This window comes from Rhinolophus sinicus, linkage group LG04 (assembly GCF_036562045.2).
Source record: "Rhinolophus sinicus isolate RSC01 linkage group LG04, ASM3656204v1, whole genome shotgun sequence".
Lineage (NCBI taxonomy): Eukaryota > Metazoa > Chordata > Mammalia > Chiroptera > Rhinolophidae > Rhinolophus > Rhinolophus sinicus.
This window is the reverse complement of record NC_133754.1, coordinates 4117341-4134778: the sequence shown is the minus strand read 5'-3', so window position 1 is coordinate 4134778 and position 17438 is coordinate 4117341. Positions and strand designations below refer to the sequence as shown.

At 46.1% G+C, this 17438-nt stretch overlaps 1 protein-coding gene across 8 annotated transcripts in view; it reads right to left on the bottom strand.

Annotated features, from left to right (window-relative positions):
• The window catches only part of MCPH1 (microcephalin 1), a 254860-nt gene extending 237661 nt beyond the window's left edge, over positions 1-17199 (bottom strand). For 4 of the 8 annotated variants that reach the window (XM_074329290.1, XM_019717760.2, XM_074329293.1 and 1 more), the window contains exons 1-4: positions 17045-17199; positions 16397-16571; positions 14829-14920; positions 11745-11863 (exon numbers count right to left, since the gene is read on the bottom strand). In XM_074329290.1, the coding sequence (XP_074185391.1) occupies positions 11745-11863; positions 14829-14920; positions 16397-16436 (251 nt within the window). In that variant the 5' untranslated portion in view covers positions 16437-16571; positions 17045-17199. The other 4 variants (XM_074329291.1, XM_019717759.2, XM_019717761.2 and 1 more) reach the window with 4 other exon arrangements.
• Positions 17200-17438: the final 239 nt, after the last annotated feature.

The following is a 17438-nucleotide window of genomic DNA, read 5'->3' as shown; positions in this document are numbered from 1 at the left end:
GGCTTTAAATCCAGAGCACTGTGGCCGGTGCTCCAGTTCAGACACACTGCAGAGTGGGGTGGGAAGGACGGGGCCTCTGCCACCTCCCAGCTGCTGTAAACGCGGCACAGCGTTTGAGGGGAGACTTTGATGCTGAAACGGCATTTTCCCCACGTATCTGAAATGGCAAGACTGCTTGGCAAGCTCGGTACCCAGGCACACGTGTCATAAGCTGGCAGGGAAGGCACCTTGCCCACGTGGGAGCTCCTCGGACCCCAGCCCCGAGTGCGTGACGCCAAGCCCGTGCTGGGTCTTCCCCAAGAAGCCCTGTTTGATCCTCATCGCTGTCACCCACTGCCTCTTCCAAAACTGGGACAACAGAGGTGCCCACCGTCTGACGGGGACAGGATGACCTGGAGGCCTCCCTGAGGTGAGAAGGGGGATGCGTCTGTGCAGATCCACCGTGCAGATACACCTGGCAGACCCACCTGGCAGAGCGAGACGTGCGGTGCGAGCCGGGCCGTGGAGACCACAGACACAGCTGGAAAGCGGCAGTTCTCAGGCTTTGGGGGCTCAAAATCCCTTTCACTCTTAAAAAATTTCAAGGAGTTCAAAAAGCTTTTTTGTTATATCTGTGGATATTTATTGTAACATAAATTAATATGGAGCAGCTCTTAAAATACGTATTTGTTAATTCATTTAAAAATAACAATCATAAACTCAACATGTTAACATAAATAACCACTTTTATGGAAAATAACCATATTTTCCAAAATGAAGAAAACTAGGGAGAAGACTTGGAGCTGGAGAAGGGGGCACCCCTGCAGGGTGAGTGGAGCCCAGGCGGGGTAAGGGGCGGGGCACCCACAGAGCATCCGAATTGGGACAGGTGAGCAGAGGGCGTCTGTGGGGCGACGTGGAGGGGACATCCGTGTGGAGGGGATGGCCACCTACCCATCTGGTTAACAGCCCTGTAAATAAGCCTAACGGGGGATGAGGACCAGAATGACCCCCCTGGATGTGGGCTGGAACTGCACGTGTCAGTGGGATCTCACTGATTCACTCACTGTACGATGGTTATGAAAGTAAACATACACGCACACGTCTATCACTAACTGTCCACAAGAGGGGTGGGAGCAGCAGGGAGCACACCTGCCACCCAGATTCTGGGTTCGAAATGCCATTTTTCCACTGAAAGGAACCAGAGCCCCTTGGAAAAATGGCTGAATCAGGGCTGGGACAGTGAAAGTACAAGGTGAGTCTGCATTAAAGTGCTGTGCCAGAGAGAAAAGGAGTGTTCAGAGAATGATGAGAAACGTGTGAAACCACAGAAGTCAACTTGAACAGGCTTCCAGTGGCCGATCGAGGACAATCGAAACATTAAAAGAAAGTCACAGTCATGGATTATAACCCACTGCATAAAGTCGGAAGCTGCGCGCGCACGTGCATAGAACATGTAAAGTGTGACGAGGAACAGTTACTTACATAATCTGAAGGTACCTCCCCTCAAAAAGCTGCATTAACTGAGGGGGCTATTCGCTTTCCAGGGGAGAGGAGGCAGGCAGCAGCGTAAGCACGTGACCTGGGGACCACCACCAGCACCACCACACGGAGGGAGCGGTAAGAGCCCTTCCTCACTTACAGGGCAGGCCTACTAAAGACGGAGCTCAGCAACTCTTACGAGGCAGCAGCAGACATCCCAAACCGAGGGACACTATAGATGAGCATCTGTGATCTTCCGAGTGACGGACATGAAAGCCACGGAATGACTCCTGAGAGATAAAGACTGAGGACACTTGCGTGCGCTTCTATCAAGTGGAGCTGTTTCCTATAAAATGCGTGACTGGCACACCTGGTGAGGCTGAGTGGATGCTGAGGGTTTGCTGATGGGAACGTTTCGATGTCAGTGTCCTACGTAATGGGCAGCTGTGTTGTGCTAACCCGAGAAGAGGTACGTGTCGTAGGAAATGGTTAGCAGAGGGCGACGGGGCATGTGGGCAGCAACACACACTCCAACGGGCAAAAACAAACGCCCGGCACCTGGGCTGCCAACTCATCTGGCAGTTGATGGTTATTTAAAAACGAAACTTTGATGATCAACTTCTTTCAACAGAACTTAGGTGACAGTCAAGATGACCTTTATTCCTTTCGCCTTTATTTCTTTTTTCTTCAGTATAAAAATGTCTAGTGTCCAAAGGGAAAGTCAGAATTTTATGCTATAGAATTGTCTGTTCTTAAAAAGAAAACTCCCAGAAATAACCCAACCAAATGGTATTCTAGTGACACCTAGTGACCTTTCATATGCAGTGTTCACTTTCAGTGGAAAACATGAGCCATGGCCTGGAAACTGGCAGTTAACACTAGATAGACATATGACACAGAAAGGTCAATTTGGCTGTTACCTCTAAGAGCCGTTGAAGAAAGTTCAAGCTCACTAAAAAATCAAGGAAATGGAAATGAAATCAATTTTATTTTTTCACCTACAAAGTAGGAAAGATAAAAAAGATGGATAACTCACAGTATGAGTAATGCTTGTGGGAAACAGGTGTTCTTTACACGGCTAAAAAGAAGGGAAATTGGCACACTCTTTCCAGAAGATAATTCGACAGCATCTAACATAAATTTAAACATGCAAGCCCTCTAACCTCAAAAGTTCACTTTGGAAAAGCCTTATTATATCTGCAAGAATGTAATGCACAGAAAGGGTTGATGTCATGCTATTTCTCATTGCGAAGAAATTAAAAACGTCACACTCATTGGAAGATCAGTTATATAAATCACTAATATATATATTACAAAAGATCACATACATGTTTAAAAAAAACGAGACAAATATACCTGTATGTAGTACAAACATGAAAAATGTCCTCTAATATACTGTTAACTAAAAAGGGTGCATTCCATAAAAAAACAAAGCGACTTACTTATATGAGTGTATATATAAATACGAATGCATAAATATATACGTATTCACTTCTTATGTGCTTAGAAAAAGTACCCAATTCTCAATGGTACATTTCCCCGAAAAGGGGAGGGAAAATACTGGTAAGACAAGAGGTGGGTTAGGGGAGGATTTTTTACTTTAAAAATATACACATTTAAGTACAAATACATTTAATTCAAAAGAAAGTTTATGTTTTCAACATAGCAATAGAAAATCTAAAAATCAGTAATTTGACAATTAACATCTGATTGCATTACAACAAACACTAATAAATAAGATAGAAAAGAACATGTATTAAAAATGCAGTTAAGTTCACTTTCAAAGGAACTTAAGAGGTTGCCTCTGGATTCCGTTAAAAGTATTCTAGAGTTTCCATGAGCCCCTTGAGACAAGGGCTAAGTGGGGCCAGAAAGAGAGGGGACCAAGAGAAAAAGGGAATTAGGGAACAGACCAGCAAATGAGAGCAGGACACTAGGAGAGAAAGTGTGGGTGACAGGCCTCATTTAAGTACAGGAATGCCTGTCATTTTATGTTTTTGTCCAAGCATCTCCCTTAACTTCAAACTTTCAGTAAAGGTCTGTTTTTCGGTCCCCTCCCCTCTCACATTCCTATACAACCTTTACATGTAGGTCACGTCACTTCCCCCGAGACATTTTCTCTGATGCCTCTAAGCCAATGTCGGGAAAGCCCCCGCCCCCCAACCCTGCACATTAGTTGTCGGGACAGATATTTATTGAGTACCTACTATGAGCCAGGAATGTGTTAAGATACTAAGTGGAAACACAACCATACAATAAGACAAACACGGTGGCACTTACAGAGTCTGCGTTGTAACAGAAAGACCAAAACCCATGATTACATAGATGGTAGACAGAACAGACAAAGGAAGAAAGTAAGTTTTCACAGCACACAAAGGAAACCAGGAGTGGAGACAGAGTAACAAAGAGGCTCCACTACAGACTGGGGACAGAAACCCTCGGAATGTGACCCACAAGAAGGAGCTGAGCACAAAACAGGGTGAAGAAGCCGGGAAAGGCGGCAAAATTCTAGGTCGCACATATGGACACACACAGGCCTGCTGAGGACATATGAAGACCAGAGTGGCCAGAAGACAGACAGCGCAGGGGCGCGGCTGAGATGAATCACGCACAGCTCTAGAGCAGGGGCGGCGTGTGTGTCACGCCGTGGGCATCTGAAGATCCACGAGAGATCTATCTGTGGTAAAAATCAACAGGCCATTTTAATGGATTCATAAGGAGATGAGGGAGAGGGAAGAATGATGGCTACGTGATTTTGAATCTTCCCTCACACCCTCCTGTAAAAAATAACTTAAATAAAAGACACACGTGACCTACGCTTTCACCAACACAGAGACATACACACATACAATAGCACAAAGCTCAAATGACCTATAAGGAGAAAACCAATCTAAATTCCAACACAGCTGCAAATCTGTGGATGCAGCAAGCGGGGGAGAAAAGGCTTACGACTCCATGAAGAGAGAGAGAGGCCTGGAAGACTCAGGTGAAGGTAAAATAAAGTCTCATAAAGAGGAAGTCCGGCACTAAATGCCAAAATATAGAGCAGGAGTGGTTCACAGCACCCATTACGGGGAAGGGGCTTGCATGTGAGCAGGCCTAGAAGTGGCCGGCTCCGGAAAGCGGATTCTGGGGGAGAATCAAATAGAAAGAAGCGTGGTAACCCTGGGACAAACAACAGCGAAGGAAAAGGAGGAACTGAGAGGAAAACAATTACTAAGGATCCTACAGAAACAAAAGGCAAAGGCTTCCCCTCCTCCCCACGGACGTTATCATGAAAGGAACTATGCAAGAGAGAACTGACATGAGGGGTGCCCCGAAACTAGGATCCCTTCTGTAAAATGAATGGGAATAGAACAGAGCAGACCATGGCCACAAAAAACTACTGAAGAAACAGAAGAAAATGCAACTCAAACCATTACAGCTGACAAACAGCCCCTCTCCCCACCCATAACAACGAGCACAAAGATGAAGTAAAATACAATACAACCCTCACACCCGAATCAGATACTGTCAAAGTATTTGGGAAAATCCATCCATGCATCCATCCATCCACGAGACAGTTCTTGAATCATAAACATAAAAACGTAAGAACCACAACAACAAAAAAACAGGAAGACAAAAAAAAACAAGAGTTGATGAAACTCATGAAAGAAAAAGAAGACAAAAATCTTGTCAAAGATGAAGACCAAATTATAAGGACTACTGAAAAACAAAATGGGAAACAACAAAAATGAGATCAAGAAAGAAGTAGAAAAGGTCAAAATGGCTGAAATAAAAGGCAGTTAAAGGAGGCCCAACATACATATAACTGAAGTCACTGAAATAAAACAAAGTACTATTTAAAACTATAATCCAAGAAAATTTTCCAGAAATAAAGACCCGAATCTCAGAAAGGCCAACCTAGAATTGAAATGATCAATTGAATCAATCTGAGACATTAAAACAAACACTACAGTGGTACCTTGGTTTTCGAACGTCTCCGTTAAGAACATGTCAGTTTACGAATGCCGTAAATTTGATGGATCTATGGTATCATTAGATAGTAAAATTCATGCTAAATTTGCAGTTTTAAGGGTTGATTTTAAAGGTCTGGAACGGATTAACCCATTTTGCATTACTTTCTATGGGGAAATCGTGCCTCGGTTTTCAAATGTTTCAGAACTCGAACAGTCTTCTGGAAAGGATTATGTTCGAAAACTGAGGTACCACTGTATTAGACTTTGAAGGGAAAACAACCTTCGAGTCCACAGGAAGAAAAATAATTTACAAAGGGAAAAGAACTAGACTAGCATCACCTGCGTCAAAGAGAACATACTAAGTTCCACTTGTGTTTAGTCCTAACAAATCAAATCTCTAACAAATAAATACCCTAATAAGCTATACGTCATACCTTCTGGAAATACTAAAAAAAACCCAACAACTACAAGAAGGCTTTGGAAACTGGAAAATGAAAACAGCAAATTTTAAAGGAAAGCAAAATATCTTTTGCTTTCCCCCATTTTCTGGGTCTCTGCCTTAGGTAATACTGACAATCTCTGCGGGAGAGCTGGTGACGGGCAACTCAACCGCCAGCAGAACAACCTGCTGTCTTTCTGGCCAAAGGAATGAGGGGGAGGGGCCTGAGTAACGAGGGCCACCAGGGAATGAGGCGAGGATCCTGGAAATAAAAGAACCAGGGAAGAGGAACCTCAGATTCTCAACATATAAGTGCCAGTCGCTGGCTGGCCCCGGCCTGCATGTGTACGAGGCAAACTGAAATCAGCCTGCAGTGAAGGCTTAAAGAACTGAGGCATCTAAGCAAATGCCACCACAGGATTAAATGACAGTCACAGTTTAAAGCTAAACAAAATAACTGCTTGCTAAAGCAGCATCATCAATACTCTTGAGAGCAATATTTAAAACAAAAAAACAAAAAACAGAGTCTACATAACATTTACAATGTCCAAAATACAGCCCAAAGTTACCTGTCATAAGAGCCAAGAAAATACAACAGCTTCTCAACCAACAGGTGCCAACCTTAATATGCTGAAATTATCAGACAAGGCAAATAAAAGAACCACTAGTTAACTATACTCCGTGAGGGAATGGAAATATACTAGTAAATAAAGATATGAAAAGGAATGACAGGGAATCTCAGCTGAAAACCAAAATACACATCCATAAATAAGAACCAAGAGGAAATGTTACAAGTGAAAATTGCCTGAAATAAATTTACTTAATGGACTTAATGACAGAATGGAGTTGATAAAGAGTCAATGAACTTGAATAAAGATCAATGTGGCAAGAAAAAAAAATGAGTGAAAAAACAACAAAAACCAGGACATCAGAGACAAGCGGGAAAATTTCAAAGGCTGTATTACACAGGAGGGACTAATAAGCAAAGGCCCAGGCCAGACCGGACCCACCATCACATTCTGTGATCAAGTTTTCCTGCAACACAGCCGCACCCCTTTGTTTGCTGATTGTCTCGGCTCCCTTCACACGACAAGAGTTGAGCACTTGAATGCAAACCACATGGCCCACAAAGCCTGAAAAAGTCACTATCTGTCCCTTTGCAGAACAACTGCCCATCCCTGTAACACAGCTAATCAGAGTACCAGAGACAGAGAAGGACACGGGGCAGAAAAGTTATTTGAAGAACTAATGGCCAAAACTAATAGTGTATACATTCAAAAAACTCAGCAAAATCGACAACAGAATAAATGTAAAAGCACTTAAACTTCTGAAAACCAAAGATAAGGAGAAAAACCTGCAAGACAAAGGCACATTACTTAGCATGGAGAAATGATCTGAATGACTACAGGCTCCTCATGAGATACCAGGGGGCAGAAGACTGTGGGAAAACACCTTTAAGAGGATGAATAGAAACAACTGGCAACCTGGAACTGCATATCCATTGAAATACTATTCACATATGATGATGGAATAAGGACATTTTCAGCTAAAGAAAAACGAAGGAAATTTGTTGTCATCTGATCAAAAGAAATGCTAAACAGACAGAACTGGAGGGAGAAATACATAATTTAACAGTAACATTTGAAGACTTTAATACTCCACTCAATGGACAGAACTAAACAAATCAAGAAGGAAACAGAAAAAAAAAAAAAAAGTATAAACCAGCTACTGTAGACCTAACAAAAATGTATGCATAGAACATTTCTTTCCCAACAACAGAATTCAAGGGCCCATGCAAATAGTCTACTGGGCAGACAAAATGTCAGGGCATAAAACAAGTTTCAGTTACTTTAAAAGGATTCAAATACGTAATAAAAAACATGTTCTCTGACCACAGCAGAATAAAATGAGATACCAAAAACAAAATGAAGTTTGGAGAACTCACAATATGTAGAAAGTAAACAAGAACCTCTAAAATAACCAACGGGTTAAAGTAGAAATTGCAAAATAGGAAAATACTTTGAAACAAATGAAAAGAAAAACACAACATACCAAATTTTATGAGATGCAGCTAAAGCAATGCTGAAAAGGCAATTTTTAACTGCAAACACATATTTAAAAAGAGGAAAGATTTCAAATCAAAAATCTAATCTTCTACCTAAAAAAATTAGAAACAGAGCAAACTGACCCCAAAGCAAGCAGAAGGAAGGAAATAATGAAGTGTAGAAATAAAGACTTGAAAAAAAAGAAAAATCAATAAAATCAAGTGGATTCTTTGAAAAAATCGATAAAATTGACAAGTTTTTAGCTCGACTGACGAAGAGATTACTAAAATCAAGAATGAATGATTACCAACCTCAGTGAAGAAGAGATTACAGAATACTACAAACAAATGTATGCCAACAAATTAGACAACCTAGACGAAATGGACAAATCCTAGAAAGACACAAATTATTCAAAGTGACTCAACAACAAATATAAAATGTGAATAGACCTATAACAAGAGATTGAATTAGTAATCAAAAAACTCTCCACAAAAGCAAGCGCAGGGCCAGATGGCTTCACTGGTAAATCCTAACAAATGCTTGAAAGAATAATCAACACCAATCCTTAGCAAGTTGTCAAAAATGGACAGTAATGGATTACAAGCCATTGGAAAATATCGCAGTCCACGAATGGATACTGACCCATCCATCAACCAGGATGGAGAAGGGAAGCTCTTCATTTCAGCACACGGCCGGGCACCACTGGGAAAGGAGGTGCTGGACTTGGAAAATAATCATTTTGTAAGAATCAAAGCTAAGGTTGGTTCAGGCAAGAATCATCAATAGACGCCACACATGGGGGGCAGGGAGAGACAGAGATTTGATGAAGAGCAGGATTATCTTCCCACAGCTGGCTTATTAGTTTCAAGGGAAACAAATAACAATTATACAGAGGAAAAATCAGCCAACACCTTGCCAGGTGACCAAAATTAGCATCACCATTAAGCGGCAGATGGACACTGTGTCCTGTGGGTAGGACACACATCACTCACAGAGCATCTGAACCTAATCACGGGGAAACCTCAGACAAACCCAAAACGAAGGACATCTTACTCTAAACAAAAAGGGGCAGTGAGACTGGAGTTTTCAAAACTGCCTGCGCCACGCGAGATCACTGGTCCGGCCCTGGGAGACGAGAGACCAGGCGGGAGGGCACAATGCCGGGTCCCAGACGGAACCTGTATGGGAGGGAGAACCTTGCTAAAGGACGTGCTGGTCAGCTGACAACCCTGCACATCCAAGACAGACCTCCCAGAAGCATTTCCACGTGAAAATTTAAAAAAAAAGGAAAAAAGAAAACTTCATCTTCCTTCCTTACTTGTCATTGAGCTTCTTGTGACTGCTGTTCCCAAACTAGTCACATGAAGGCCACACCCACTGAAGACCCAGCCCCTAAAGCCACAGAGGAATAATACCCCATTGCGTACAACACAGGAAGAAAAGGTGTAAGTCTCTTTTTACATTCTCACTAAAAGCACTCACTGTATCTTCTAATCAGACCGCCTTCTGGTCTTGTCCCTGCTCTGTCCCCTTATCAGACTGTCCAAGGTAGGAAATGTGACAGCGGCCACTTTACAACTATCTTGGCCTGTGACACATGACAAACACCTCTGGAGACTGGCGTGCTCCCTGAAATGCAGACGCAAAGGAGTCACGCTGCTCTTTTAGAAAGCTAGAGTATACAGTGGTACCGCAGTTTTTGAACGTCTCCGTTGACAAACATTTCAGTTTACGAACATCGCAAACCTGGAAGTAAATGCTTCGGTTTTCGAACACGCCTCGGAAGTCGTACATGTCATGCAGCTTCCACTGAGTGCAAGAGCCTGAGGCCTGGCTGGGGGCTGTTTTAGAACATTTCAGAACTCGAAGTGCCTTCAGGAACGGATTACGTTCGAACACTGAGGTACCACTGTATTTACATGAAAGCAGCAGAGCAAAGTAGAAGGCCTGGGCTTTGGCTGACAACGAAGCAGGAAACTGGACAACGATTTCATGCGTCTCTTCAAACCTCTTAAACCCTGTTCCCACTCTCATCCTTAGAGGACGATCTCGTCTCCTCAGTAAGAAAGCAGACAGTCGGAGAATTTCCACAAGGCCCGATGCCACATGTCCTCTGGGTACCGTCCCTGTACACTCTGCAGGCCCGGCTGTCCACACGGCGCGCCCCGTCTTTGCTCCCACCCCACATATCCTGCAGAACCGCCAACCACTCCCACAGCCTGCCCCCCCCCCCCCCCCCCCCCAGCCGCCTGCACGAGCAGATTGCTCCTCCTGCTGCCGCTGCGTCATACACATTTCCCTCTGCTCGGCCAGTCGGTCACAGATACGCTGGCAGTTCTCCCGTCGCCATCACCTTCTCCACTCGGCACCTCCCCGCAGGTACACCCCAGCTCTCCGTCCCTCATCAGGGTTCCACACCCCCAACTTCTACTTGACCTCTCTTGCTCCCACTAACCCACTAAAGCCGAGATCCCAGAGACCCCACAGACCCCACCCCGCTAATTCCAGTGCTAACCCCTCAGACCCGCCTTTCCGCAACCTACTTACCACAGGTGATGCTCACCACCTCTCCTTGTTTTCTTACCTGACTTCTAGAACCCCACCGTCACTGGAGTTCCTCCTCAACCCCCAAAGCCGCAGCGCCCAATCCTGGACCCTCCTGCCTCTCTCCCTGTGCTCTCTAGGAGGGCACATCCAGACTTGTGGCTTTAAATAACACCTGCAAACTGGAGTCTCCCACGTTCTGTCCAACCTCTCCCAGGAGCTCCACACATGTATTCCACTGCCTACCTGACCCCTCCACGTGGGTGCCTAACACACGTCCCAGTGCACCGCCTCGTTTCCCCGAACCTGCTCCTTCTGACGCCTTCCCAAGCTCAGTAAATGGGAAACCCATATTTCTGGTTCCTTGGGCCAAAACCCTCACACCATCCTTGACTGCTCCCCTTCTCTACAAACTTGCACCTAAATCCTCAGGAAATCTCGTCTGGCTCCCTTCAAACCTGTATCCTGAAGCTGAACGTTCTACATGGCCGCCCTGCTGCCCCCTGGTAAACAGTGTCCCCGCCGGGGTCGCCGGCAGCCATCAGGCGCTCCCCGCCACGGCCCCTGCCTGTGCCCACACTCCCTTCTGCCTCACACCCCCAGGAACCTGCATCCCATCGCCACGACCTCTCTGAACTCAATCTCCTCCCAGCTTCCCCGTGAACACTCTCGTCATGGGCTCAGTTGTGTCCCCCCAAAATTCGTAAGACACCCAACCTCCAGGACCTCAGAACGTGACTGTGTTGGGAAATGGGGCATTAAAGAGACAATTACGGTTAAAGGAGGTCATATGGGTGCCTCACTCCAGCAGGACTGGTGTCCTTGTAAGAGATTAGGGCACAGACACACTCAGAGGGACCAGATGAAGAGAGACAGGCCAGCCAGCACCTGCATGCCGAGGAGCGAGGCCTCAGGAGAAACCAAGCCGCACACACCCTGCTCCCGGGACTTCCAGAAGCAGAGAAACAAGTGTCTGTGTAAGGCCTCAGGCCCCACCCCACCAGACTGACACCATCTGCCTCGTCCCATTTGCGTCCCTGCTGTTTCCTGGATTCACCAGGTGTAAGTGTCTCAGTCTGTGTGCTCATTCCCCTCCAGGCAGGGTTAGAGGTTACACCCTGTCCATCTTTTCAGCTGTCGGAACCAAGGCTTGCGGATACTAAATGACTCACCCAAATAAGACGCAGAGAAAAGATGGAAATCAAATTCTATCTGGTTCTACGATCCATGCAAAATATATTGCCATGCTTTACCAATACTAGATACTTAAGGAAAAAAATAAGAGCAACGACTCACTTTTCAACCCAGAGCACTGAAATGAGCTTTACGCCTCTCTTCTGTGCTTTGTCCCAGGTTTTCTGGTACCCGTCTTTAAACACCACGTGGGTCACTTCTTTGTTAAAAGTTTTTGAAACCTGTAGATAAAGTACAGAAAACAAAATGTAAATTATCACAATTTGTACAGTTTCATAAAGTGACATGAGCTACTTGTTTGTTAGAAGTTTTTGAAACCTGTGAAGAGCAGAAACCAAAATGTAAATTATTACAATTTGCACAGTTTCATAAACTATAAACCAGTGCCAACTCATGGAGACATCTGCAAAAAAGCAACAAAATATTAGCAAACTGTATCAACCTATGAAAAGGATAACAATACATCCCCACCACTTGAGTTTATTCCAGACTGCAAAGTTGATTAACACTAAAACAACAACAACAACAACAACAAAACCAATGATTATTATTCATTACATTAACAAAGTAAGAGAAAAATCATACAATCACCTCAATACATGCATAAAACACATTTGATAGTTAAAAAGTTTGTGAGGAAAACTCTTAGTAAATTAGGATCTCGGAGCTGACACAAAACTGCACTAAGGGAAATGCTAAAAGCTTTCCCTTGAGATGAGGAACCAGAAAGGGCTATTTGATGTCTCCATTCTAGTCAACCGGCCCTACCCAAAGAAGTATGTCAAGAAAAAGAAATGAAAGGTGTTAGGATCAGAAAATACAAAACTGTCCCGTGCACATATGATTCAGTTGTGTACATTTTTAAAATGCCCCAAATACCACAGAATTCATAGTTTGGTTAAGTTTTCTGGAGACAGGGTGGACATGCAAAAACGTTTTCTATATACCAGCAACAGTTAGAAAACAGGAATTTTAAAGATTCTATTTATAACAGCATCAAAAATGACCACATGGAAAAAAATGAAACAACTGTTTCATACCATATATGAAAATCAATTCCAGATTTACTGTAAATCTAATTGTGAAAGGCAAAATGATAAAACTTCCTGAAAGTAACATAGAGAATCTTCATAATCTTGGTGTGGGTGGGAACAGATGTTTTTAAAGAAAACATACAAAAAAACTCACCATAAAGGATAAAACTACATTACATCCTCCCCAAAAAATACACTTTTTTTGCTGCTGAACTCCCTCTGACAGCAGTCAGCGTTTACCACCTTCATTCCTCGTATGTCAATTATCATCAAAAGATACCATAAAGAAGGTGAAAAGACAAGGCAGAGTGACAGAAAATATTGCAATTCATATGATTGAGAAAGGGGTCAACTGACAAAGAGACAGAATGAACACAAATCAAGAAGAAAAACTCAATGTAAATAGGAACTGGAGACTGGAATAGGCTCTTCAAAATAAATATAGGAAAACGTGCAAGAAAACGCAAATTCAAACCACGATGACAGACCCCCCCAGAAACACAAGAATGGCTGTAAGACTGACAAAACCCAGCATGTACAGCAGTGAAGCTTTCATATGCTGGCAGACGCACAGACTGATTCGACTGCTACAGAAAACTGTCAGGAAATCACTGTTAATTTTCTCACATGTGACAATGACCTTTTGCTACACAGGAAAATGTCCTTGTTCTTAGAGGATGCATACTAAATATATTTAGGGGAAAATTATGATATCTGCAACTCACTTTCAAATAGTTCAGGAAAAAAATACACATACCCATATAAACATAGGTGTAGAGACGGAGACTAAGCAAGTATGTTCAGGTGTTAACAATTATTACATTGTTACGTCTGTGTTCACTGATAGCACTATTCTTTCAACTTTCTAAATAAAAGGTGAAAAACAAAAAGATCCAAGAGATCTAAGATCTTAATACTACCCTCAAACGCCATTTTGTCAACTCACGTGACCCACGGCTTTTTTCTCAGCCACAGTAACACATCCAGGCCAAGCATGTAGCAGGCAGGTATCATCAGACGGAACCTTCCAGTGTATCAGAAAAAAGGCACCTTTTCAGGTTCAAAAGCAAGCCCTGCCACTGCACTCTGAATTCTCTCCACCCGTCTGTTCTCCCATCTCTCCCATCAGGGCCCATCTCTCCCATCAGGGCCCACCCGTCTGTCCCTCCATCTCTCCCATCAGGGCCAGGCCGAGGGTGAGCCAAACAGTTCAGAAGCGCCCATCTTCTCTGAGGGTGGATGCGCCTAGGGTGTCAGGCTCTGGGCACCTCTTACCCTAATCCCTGGGCCTGCCTTCAGTGAGGGGCTCACCCATTTTAACCTCTCCCTTCACCCAGCCTATCAGCCATCCTCCCCCACCCCCCCCTCCCCAGATACAGTGTTCACAGCTGAACTTTCCCCACAGCGGTCTGCATTCACCACCTATGTCAATGATGGCTGGACTGGTTTCGTCCCTTCAGCCAGTTCTCTGAAACGGCAATAAACACAACAGTGACCTTAGAGTTCTCAAACCTCGAGTATACTGACCAGCCTCAACTGTCCAGAAGAGCCTGCAGTGCTTCACAATTCCACTGAAGTCCATCCCTCTGACTTCCAGACTTGTTTTCTGGAGTCTCTTGGCTTTCCTCTCTATCTTTGTCCCTGCGTCCACGGCAAACATGAAATACTAAAAGGGCTCCACCTTCAGCACTTTTCATTCTAACTACCTGGGTCATTACCACATAAGTGGCCTCAACTGACCTCGAGGCTCTTAGACCCCAAAACCTTGTTTCTAGCCTTGAGTACCTCAAATTCCAGATCTGTATACCCAAATGTCAAGATATTTCCAATATGTCCCAATTCACAACTGTTCCCTGAAACACCTGTTCCCTTCCGTATCCCTCACTTTGCTCAAGAGCATCACGTATCCAAGTAACTGATGGCAGGATCTGTGTTTTCATGCTGGAGTCCTTCTCTCTCAGAACCACAAGACCAACTGTTCTATAAATCCTACTGTTGTAAATGCTTCATACTACGGTTCTTTTCTCCTTACCCACTGTCTTCTTTTTCATTCATGTTCTAGCTAATAACTCCCAAAGTAAGAAAATGCAAATATATCTCATTAGGTACCAGAGGACAATCATGTGTAGAAATGGGAAAGTGAATTTCTTACCTTTGCCCCCATATCCAAAAGTTGGTTTCTAAATGCCTTTGAATAATTTTCTGTTCCATTGGCTGACCACACCTCAACATAAGCCACTACATCTGAAAATAAAAAAGATATTAGCATTAAACATATTTGAAATGCCAGCATCCCTTGCTCAAGGATTTCAATAGATTTTTCTCTTGTCCTATTGACATCTAAATATAAATTTAAAATTTCTTCTATTACAAGCCTATTCAAAACAGCATTTGTGCTATTACAGTTCTTAAATTTTCAAGCAAAGAACAGCTTTACTCATATGCATGTCAGTTTACATTCTTAAGACTAGATGCTCTTCCCAGATCCCTAAACCAGGCTTAGCTTTTCTTGTGCAAGAGTCTGTTGTCTGTAAAGGACCAGATACTAAATATTTTACGCTTTGAGAGCCACACCACCACTCATCCTCACCGCTGCAAAACAAAAACAGCCAAAGGCATGAAGTGACTAAGTGAGCCTAGTTGTGTTCCAATAAAACTTTGAATTTCATGTAATTTTCATTTGTCATTCTTCTCCTGGTGTTTTTTCTTTTGTCTCCCATTTTAAAAAGTTAAAAAAACAAACAAAACAAAAACAGGCTTAGCTTGCAGACCCTACAAAAACAGGCAGCAAGCAGAACCGGGGTGGGGAGGACAGTGTGAGACCTGTTCTTTTTCTCAAAATCCGATGCTTCACAAGAATTTCTAGGTGTGCCATTCTAAATAATTGTGAGCAAAGCAAAAGGAAAGCCAAGCTAATTGAACAAAACACTAACACTAGGAAAACAGCCCCATCTGATCGCAGTTTCTGTAAAGCCTGTGTGTTTCCTTTTGACTCTAAGGCCTGTCTCCACGCCGGGCGCGTCAATACAGGTCCGTACTTCCCGCCGCCAGCGCTGTTCCCCATCGCCCAACCATCCACTCCTCGGCTTCTCCGGCCCCGCCACCCGCCTGAGCCATTCCCGGCGCCCGGTGACCTCACCAGGGACCCCGGGCGGACACTGACTACAGGGCAGCTCGGTGCCCGGATTCCCGCCGCACGGGTCAGGCGCCCGAGGGGAGAAACACCTCCACGCTCCACGCGACATTTCCTCACCTGTCAGGGGAGGTGAAACATCTGCGGAGGCTGCTAAAGCTCAGACACTATTACTCAAGCATTTAACCGTCCCGGACACGATTCCTCAGTGAGGTCGCGCCGGTGATCAGAGCACATCCTGACGGGGACGTGCGAGAGGAGCTGCCGGCTCTCGTCCTAGCTCCACAGCTGCCCCGCGCCCCTAAATTCTCCCGGGCGCGAGGACCCGGGAGAAACCAACCCATTGCTCCGCTCCTCGGCCCCAAGTGCCTGCACCGCCGCCTCCCCCAGCCCAGGTGGGGCGCTCAGGTCCCGGACGCTGGGACGACGCCCCGCGTCCCACAGGGAGCCGGGCTGACTTCCGGGGGGCGGTCCCCTCCCGCGCGCCCCACCAGCCCGGTCCACGCGCGCCGCGTGACCCGGGTGCCTGTCCTCCCCCTCGCCGGCTCGACACCCCCGGCTCTCCTTGAAGCCGGACCACGCCTCACCTTTCAGAACCGAGCCGCCCGGCGTCCCGGGGGCCGCCATGAGCGGCGGAGGGATCCGCGCGCAGCACCGCGCCGAGCCGGCCCAGGAACAGCCCGGGGCCCACACCGAGCATGCGCGGGCGCGCGCGCCGCTCCCCTCCGGCGCCGCGGGATCCTCCCTTCCGTGTTTTCCAAGCTGCGGGAGGGGGAAGAAAAAAAAATTAAGACTGAAAGAAAAAAAAAGCTTCGGGCTCTCAGTGGAGGGGCACTTCCTCCGCCGGCTCGGACCGGCCTCCCTCTAGACTGCGGGTCAGCGCCTTGCCGGCAAGGCTGTCTCTCCATCCCCTCGTTAGTTACGAGAACGGGTCCCACAGAAGCCGATCAAACTCTCCTGTCCCCAGGAGGAGACGCAGAGGCCCCCGGCGCCTCACCTGCGCTCAGCCGGGCGCAGTGTTCGCTCGAGGCCCGCGGGGAGCTCAGCCTAACTGCCCAGAACCTCCCGTCCTCGCGCGTGCACCGCGCTCCCCAGCGCCGTCCTGCCGTCAGCGCGCGGCGTAGCCCTCGCGAGGCTGGACCCAGGACGCCCGCGCTGGGAGGAGCGAGGACGCTGGGCCTCAGAGCCTGGGGCGGGGGACCCCGGACCGGGGATACAGCCGGGGGCCCCCTCACCTGGTGGCCTCTCGTGAACGCTGCAGCGCGCAAGTCCCGGAGCGGACTCCTTTCGGCCGGACGGGACGAGCTCTGCGCTCGCGAGCCGCCTGCTTTCCAGCCGCGCTGCTTCCCGGGCTTCAAGCTTCGCGCCCGCGGAGCCCCGCCCACGCCGCGCTGGGCGCAGGCGCAGGCGCAGGCGCAGGCGCAGGCCCCGCCCCGACGCTACGAGCCTGCGTCCGCCGGGAGCGCGAGCCTTGGCCTGTCCTGCGCTCGCGGGGGTGACAGAGCCGGGGAGGTCTTGTTTGCTGATTCAAGTTCTGTTTAAATTTCCCTGAAACCGAGAGTCAGTTGAAGGATCCATATCGTATGTCAAACAATGAGCCAAATGTATGAAAACGTTCATTTCCAGTTT